This window comes from Lolium rigidum, chromosome 3, assembly GCF_022539505.1.
Source record: "Lolium rigidum isolate FL_2022 chromosome 3, APGP_CSIRO_Lrig_0.1, whole genome shotgun sequence".
NCBI classification, from domain to species: Eukaryota; Viridiplantae; Streptophyta; class Magnoliopsida; order Poales; family Poaceae; genus Lolium; species Lolium rigidum.
In genome coordinates, this window is record NC_061510.1 from 250,313,742 (window position 1) to 250,322,189 (window position 8,448).

Sequence of the window (8,448 nt, forward strand, 5' to 3'; positions counted from 1 at the left end):
CCTTTGGTGACGCGAAGTTTCTGAAGAAATTGGTGCTCCAAGTAACTGTGCTTTTGAGTTGTCTTCCTGGATTTTGTGTTACCTGTGATGCTAGCTGTTGCAAACCTTGTGAGCAGAGAGCTGTTGCAAACCATTGATGGAGTAATACCTATAGATCACACAATGAATGTATCCTCTGGGTAACAACATTCCCTTGCTGTCTGTCAGTCTCCCAAATAGCATTTTGAAACATACATGCTGATGTCTTAACAAACATCTCCAGTTTTTTTAATTGCTTCCAGTAGCTGGACGGTGCTTTCTTTACTTCTTTCTCGAGTACTAACATTCGCACTGCTCTCTGAATAAATTCCCAGCACTGTCTCCGGCCTCCTTGATTCCTCCCTGCCGATCTCCTCGGAGCATCATCCAGGCACGCGAACTGGACAGTTGCGAGTCGAATGGAATGAGCTGTGTGCTTTTATCCCGTGAAAATCGGATCAACATATGATTTCACGGACATTACTCCATGGTGCACAGGCATGCTTGAAAATGCATCAAGGCCCAACTTCTCAGCAAGCAGCTGTTCGAGAGAAGAGAACTGCAATACCTCCCCTCACACATCCTTCATCTGCGACAGGCCTTCGTTTAGCAGGTTGCTCTGGCAGCCACCGCCTGTTTCAAGTGATGCTTCATAGATTTGGTTCTACCGGAATCAACCGCGCGTCTCTCGCATTTGTCGAGAACTTAAGACCATGCAGTTGGTTGGTATTCATGCATGTCGCAGATGATTCTCTTCCACTATTCAAGTCTATCCAAAGCAGGAGATGTCACAATTCTAAATTGCATCGTCAGACATGTAACATAGAGTGACAAAATTCAGACATTCAGAGGTGGCCGAGACAAGCGACATAATTTAAATACATGACATTTTCCTTACAGAACCAATAAAGTTGCATGACTTTCCAGGATATCCTTTGTTTTTTGCTATTCACATGTCTTATGTCTCATTTGTAAACCACGAAAAATGTCGTTTCTTTGCAAAATTTCATTTGCTCGTATAGAATGTTGAGATAAACATGCGAAAGTTTTTTCTAATTTTTTAAACATTTCTAAAACTGATATCTGGATAAAGGGAGCATATGCTCCCAGGATTGTGAATTTCCGATCATGTTGCCAGATAAAGTTCCGGACAAGGTAAACACCTACATGTCGTAAAATGGCATGTTTAATTCCGCCATAACATAATTTTATTCATATTTTCTTTATGATCAGCGGAGATTCGTCGCATCAGGCATCTATCATATGGTAGATGGCATAAGGCATCAAGGAAAGAAGCATCTATGTTGGAAACCTGGTACATCAACAGTTCATAGCTTTCAACAACTTGGCATAACTTTGATTTGTTTGCTGAATAGGTAAGTTACAGTAATTTAACTTCTGAAATGTCGTTTGCATGGCTGGCTAGGAAACTGAAGATAAAATGAGCTGATAGGGAAACCTTGCAATAAATGAAAAGGCTGTGTGCATTGTAACGATGCAGAGGCTGGGCGATGCCCCATTTCGAAAAAAAAGAGCTGATAGGGAAACCAACCTGGTGGATTGTAGTGAAAAGTCCATACTGGTAGAAAGCTTCCAAAGTCCAAACCAACCTGTAATCATCACTAGATATCTCCGGAGATCTTCACCCTGAGGCAACAGCGTTGGCATTAATCAGCGCTCTGCATATCTCTTTCTTGATAAAAAAACATGAGACGCCGTCATTGGTAGTGGCGTAGTGCTAAACATTTCTTTCGGGGAATAGCTAATGCTAAACTTGCTAGGGACTTTCTTTCTCACATAAAGGGAGTGACCAATCATGTCATCGTGCCGCAAGCTAGCGTAAACACCATTTTCAAACTTCGCACCATTTTCGAAAATATATAAATCTATACTGATTATTCGTCAGGAATGCAGCGACGGGAAACATCTCTGTGAAGTTAAGCTAATATAGAAACATTACTCTGCTTTGCCTTGTCAAGGGGAGCAAGAATAAGAACAAGCTTTGATAGAATGATAGGTACAATACAACAACACAACAACCAAGCCTTTCAGTCCCAAACAAGTTGGGGTAGGCTAGAGTTGAAACCCATAAGATCTCGAAGCCAAGTCATGGTTCCGGAACATGGATAACTAACTTCCACGCACCCCTGTCCATGGCTAAATCTTTGTCGATATTCCAAACCTTCAGGTCTCTCTTAACGGACTCCTCCCATGTGAAGTGTGGTCTACCACGACCCCTCTTAACATTCTCAGCACGCTTTATCCGTCTGCTATGCACTGGCGCTTCCGGAGGCCTCCGTTGGATATGTCCAAACCATCTCAGACGATGTTGGACCAGCTTCTCTTCAATCGGTGCTACCCAACTCTCTCCCGTATATCGTCGTTCCGTACCAAAAAATGGACTCCAATCATTACATCATTAATCCATGGTCATCAATCTTTGCAAATCAACCTGCGGTTGTTTTAGCATATAACCTACAAAGTTCCAACTAACCAACCAAATTTAAATTTCCTCGTTGCGGCAGTAAGAATTTTTTTTTGAAACGGGGGCAAAAGCTTTGCAAGACTTTTCTTTCTGATATACGGAATCAAGATGCATTTCATCAGGCATCTATCATGATTCATAGCATTGCAGAATCATCAAGGCAAAACCAGATTATAAACCGGAACAAATTCAGGGTCCGGGCTTTTTGGAGAACCTGGTGGAGGGATGCTTCTACAAAAAGCCGTTAGAGAAGCCGAAAAGAACTGGCCATTTGATGCCAACTCCTATAGTTTTCAAAATATATTGGATTAAAATACACGTTTTGGCATGTGTTTGAAAAAAAATTATTGGATTAAAATACATGACACATTCCTTCCAAAATCAAGAAAAATTACATGGCATTCCAGTATATCCTTTGGTTTTGCTATTCACGTGTCTTAGGTATTATGTTGACAGATAAAGGTCCACAGAAGGTAAACATCTACATGTCGTAAGATGACAAGATTAATACCTCCGTCACATAGTTTTACTTATATTTTCTTTGTGATCTGCGGTGATTCGTCGCATCAGGCATCGATCATATGGTTGATGGCATAAGGCATCAAGGACAGAAGCATCTATGTTGGAAACTGGGGATCAAGATTTTATACCATTCAACAGCTTGGCATAGCTGCGATTTCTATGCTGAGTCAAATATAGCAATTTAACTTCTGAAATGTCATTTGCATGGCCGGTTAGGAAACTGAAGATAAAAAAATATCTCTTGGATGTTGGATCTACCCTCCTTACCGAGTGATAGCCACAATTTCTTTAAAATTTCCTGACAAGTAGAATTTAGATACTTTCTTGGTTGTCCGCAAGTGCTGGTGGTTTTATTTTGTTTATCAATATACTAACTTCGCTTTCAGCATGTTTAGTAAAAGGATATCATGCTTGTGGAAGGAGAGAAACATGAGGATTTTTCACCGATGATGCTTTTGACCCAAGCGAGGTGGCCATGATTACTAGCGACAATCACGTAGCAGCGGCCTTGCCACTGCGCCCCTTGGACCTAAGGCCAGAGCCACCCCATCTTCGCTTTGTTCTCGATTCACTTTGTACACAACAATCTTTTATTATCTTTACTCTTGTGGGTTGTCAGAAAAACATTCTGCACTTTCTTACATATTTGATCAAGCATATGTTTCACGGAGAGGGATCCATGTTAGCTTCGAAGAGATTAGATCAAGCATATTCTATCATCGTCAACTGGGCATCTAAAACGGAGTAGATGGTTAATGCCTCCACTCCCAGGGTCACTATAAAGCAAACACTTCCTTCTTAACAGATTATATCTTGTCAGATAACACCTACCTCTCCATATAAAACTGTGCCGATACCTGACATCCATCATGCTATATCTCCGTATCTCCCAAGACAACGAATGTACTGAGAAGTCCTAACCGGTAGAAAGCTTCCAAACCAGCCTGTAATCATCATAAGATATATCAGTATCTTAACAGCGAGGCATCAACGTTAGCGTTCAGCAATGCTCTGCGCATCTCTTTCCTGATGAGAAACACGAGACGTCGTCTTAGGTAATGCTAAGCATTTTTCTTTCACGGGGAACAGGTAATACTGAACATGCTAGGGACTTTCTTTTTCGCGTGTCATCGTGCCACAAACTATAGCATGAACACCATTTCCAAAGAAAATTTCCAGACCGTTTACTTGTCATGAATGAAGTAACAGGAATTCAGGAAACATCTTTTTAAAGCATAGAAACATAACTCTGCTTTTGCCTCGTCAGCAGGAGCAACATTCAGGGAAAGAGCTCATTTGCTAGAGTGGTGTGTGGTTTTACTAGGAATGTTGTAGGGACTTAAAAATCATGTAATATATGTAGGATATGACACCAGACTGAACACTTCCAGATGCGGAGGAAAAAAAATCAACTAAAAGTTAAAATAAAATCTCATTTGCATTTTCATACACCGTGTTCGTAGCAATAAACTGCCATGGATTCCATGTTTATCTGCTCATAAAAATAATATAGCATTTTAAAACATTGTATTTGATTGGTAATACATAGTAATCATACAAAAATGAACTCCAATTATTACATGATTAATCCATTGGCATCCAACTTTGAAAATCAACCTGCAGTTGTTTTACATTATAACCTACACTTCCAAGTTTCAACTAACCAACCAATACAAAGATGAACCTGTTCATTTAAAATTTGCTAGTTGTGAGGGGAAGGTTCGCATATATGTCGTAAGATAGCAATTTTCATCTGTAGCAAGATTTTTATTTCTGATCTCGGCGATACATCACATCAGGGATCTATCATGGTTCACTCCTTCATGGCATCAGGCATCAAGGACAGAAGCATCTATGATGGAAACCAGGACACAAAGGGTTTATCCTTCGAATACTTGGTGTTGCTGTGATTGTCTGTTGAATCAACTGTGTAATGTTGCCTCTTCAATTATTTGAATGGTTGATTAGGGGAGTGCGGAAAAAAGGGGCTCTTGGACGTTGGATCTATCCCCAATGGTAGTGGCACTTTCTTTAATTTCTTCACCAGTGGTGTTTAGATACTTTCTGGACCAAATTTGTCTGCAAGTGAATTATATATGCTTGATGTTTTCACATTTTATATCGATAACTACTCTTTCTGCAGTTTAATAAGTGGTGATGCTTTCTAGTGAAGCTGCAGCTATCTGTATTTTGTTGGCTATCTATTACAAGTTTACTTCTACTTTTCGGATCAGACTGGGCAGGAACCACTTGTTGATTTTCTACTTCGCGAGTACAGTCTGTACATTGGGTTGTTGAGTATGACAGAGCAACCTTGTTTATATGAATTTTTCTTCTAAGATTTGGTAAATAGAAGTATAGAACCTCTATGAAACTATTGATCTCCTGAAATAAACCAACATACTACATACTCCAGAGTTTAGTCAAGTTACTCATATTATTACAACTCACATCAGAAGATAAATGGAACATATGTCACTTTCTTTCAGAGATTGTAAACCACAGAGACTTCAAGTGCTCTTTTGTTTTCCAAATTATCATCTCAGTGCACATTATGACAGGACAACGAGAGGAACTGAACATAAACAACCTTTTTATTATGCATCTCAACTTCTCATCAATGCCTCAACAAGTAATCTTTAGGTACAAGAAAAAGAACATACTACAAAGAACACACGCATGCAGAACGAATCGCTCTAGCTGAAAAAGTAACGAATTTGACAAGCAAAAACTAAATACTCAGGACTTCCAAAACCTAATCTTGTTGCTGCTGGTCATCTCCATGCCAGGCCCAGACTATGTCCTTCAGCGCTGGCCGGATGTCCTCCATCAGCTCCCGGTACTCCAGCGGATCCCCACTTGTTTGCTTCATCTCAATAAGATGGTGGGAAGGCGTAATCTCAAAGATCTCCGTGTCCAACTGAACAACACCGTTCCTTCCCTCCTTCCGCGCTTGCATCTTCATCACGCCATTGTCCTTCTTCCTTACCCTGAGATTCAGCGCCTTTGCGACACATTCCAGCTTCGAGATGATGTCTGAAGCAGGCTTGTCTGAAGTGAACCTCGCCTCCTTTTTGCATTCCTCTTGGATGAATAGGCCGGACAGATCAAACCCCGTGGAGAAGGAGATGATCTCGAAGGCATTTAAGTTTGTTGCTGTCATGGGCTTCACATCATGAGCATGCTTCCTGGGCCTCACACCAGCTGTGGTATTTGTGGTGACATTCTCACTGGGAGTTCTCTCCTTTACTGCAAGAGTGCCCTTTGGACCTTTTCGGAACCAGGTAGACTCTTTTATCTTCTGGATGGATGGCCTAGTGTTTGGATTAGGGTCCAAGATCTTGTACAAGAGCTTCTGAAGCTTGTGTGAGAACCAGCTGGGGCACCTGAAATCACCTTGCTCAATCTTCCGATACATCTCCATCACGTTGGAACCATGGAAAGGGAGATAACCAGCAGCCAAAACAAACAAGACAACACCACAGGACCAGATATCTGATTTTGCACCATCGTAGCCTCTCTTGCTGATCACCTCCGGAGCTACATATGCAGGCGTTCCGCAGGTGGTGTGGAGCAAGCCGTCTTGCCTCTTGGACTCAGAGAGCGCGCTCAATCCGAAATCCGAGACCTTCAGGTTCTCATTCTCATCCAGGAGCAGGTTCTCAGGCTTGAGATCCCGGTGATACACACCTTGGCTGTGGCAATAATCCACCGCACTAATGAGCTGCTGGAAGTACTTATGTGCATCACCCTCTGTGAGCTTGCCGCTCTTTGCAACCTTGTCAAAGAGCTCACCACCTTTCACATACTCCATGACAAAGTATATCTTGTTTTGTGTCGCCATGACCTCGTGAAGCTGAACAATGTTCTTGTGTGCCACCAACCTCATGGTTGTGACCTCACGCTTGATTTGCTCCGCGAGCCCAACCTTGAGCACCTTCTCCTTGTCCAACATCTTTATGGCGACGCTTTGGTTCAACTTGAGGCTCCTGGCATAGTGCACTTTGCCAAATGTTCCTTTCCCCAACAATCTCCCCAGCTCATACCGCCCCATCAAAATCTTCCCTCTGTTCTCCATGTCTTCTAGCTATATAAAAACCACAGCCTATATATTGCGGCTACAATTCAAACGGACTGCAACACTTCAACCATCCTCCCCAAGGTAGTCTTGATCGACGACTTCGAACAACACTTTCATGTCACGAGGGAGTCTAGATGGCCTGGAGATGATGCAGAGAAGATGGTTGCTCGCATACAGAGTTGACAAAGTCAGCTCTTGCGGAGCAGCTGCAATCTCCTTTAACGCGCAGGTGAAATTTTTTCTAAGCAAGCACATCTTTCAGCATTCCCTTATGCTTTGAGTGCTTGTTTCGTACTGGAGTTCTCTGCAAAGAAGAAAATAAATCTTCAGATTCTGCAATTGATGTTTGAGAAATACAACCTCGTAGCATGGATTGTTGAAGAAAATAACAGAAGATCGTTCGGCTTAACAACTAAAGCAGCAGGGATAAGGTGATCCATATATGAAACAAAACCAAAGTGGTGTGTGCACACAGCAAATCGCTAGAAACAACAGAGAACGCATCTCGAATTATTATTTTTCTTTCGAGTCAAGGCTGCAACCAATTCGTAGTGTTAATAACATAGGCATAGAACTAATTCAGAGCTCTTGCGTGTTTCCAACAAATTAGACATTGTAAAAACTAAAAAAACATAACGCGACCGACAAATTCAAAGAAGGAAAAAGCCAATTTTGCAGAAAACAATTGCGTCTTTCCTCCAATCCTAACACTAATTGTAGCAAAAGAACTTGGAACTCCCAGATCCAACCGCCTAACACACAGCCGGATTGGATGCGAAAGCACTCAAAGCAGGCTTTGGCGCATGTGCCCAAATTCTCTTCTCCAACGACTGGCCACACGCGGAATTGGAAAAGAACCGAAAGATGCGCAGTCACGCACATACTACACACGAAATCGAACAAAGCCAGGAAGGACTCCTACATCGTCGGCTGGCATCAAGGCTGAACGGAATTGTAAGAACAGCAAGGACGAACGGGGGGAGGATCTTGCGTATACCTTGCAGCAACGCGAAGAGGAGGAGCTCCGGGTCGAAGCTCGCACCTGGAGGCAATTCTGTCTATGAGGGGTGAGTTGCTGGGAGCTTCTGGGGTGGTGTGCCTGTGGGACGAGGAGGGTGCTGCTTATATACAAAAGCAGAGCAGAGCCGCCGGAGGGGAGGAGGGAGGAAGAAGAGAGGAGAAGAGACCAGTCGAGGTCGAGGTCAGGTGGGTGTTGGTGCTGGTTTGACAAATATGCCCCTGGCTGCGTTTCCTGGGCACCGCATCGCAGAGGTGAGAGGGCATATTCCTGATAACAGTACACCGTATCATTGCGTGTCTTCGTGATTACGACTTGAGAGAG

General features: G+C 42.6%; 1 protein-coding gene across 1 annotated transcript; it reads right to left on the minus strand.

The window, feature by feature from the left end:
• Nucleotides 1-5,601: 5,601 nt before the first annotated feature.
• On the minus strand, nt 5,602-8,204 carry LOC124703277 (CBL-interacting protein kinase 14-like). Its single transcript, XM_047235505.1, has 2 exons — nt 8,104-8,204; nt 5,602-7,410 (listed from the first exon to the last, which is right to left on the minus strand). The coding sequence occupies exon 2, from the start codon at nt 7,101-7,103 to the stop codon at nt 5,781-5,783; it is 1,323 nt and encodes a 440-aa protein (XP_047091461.1). The 5' UTR covers nt 7,104-7,410; nt 8,104-8,204; the 3' UTR covers nt 5,602-5,780.
• Nucleotides 8,205-8,448: the final 244 nt, after the last annotated feature.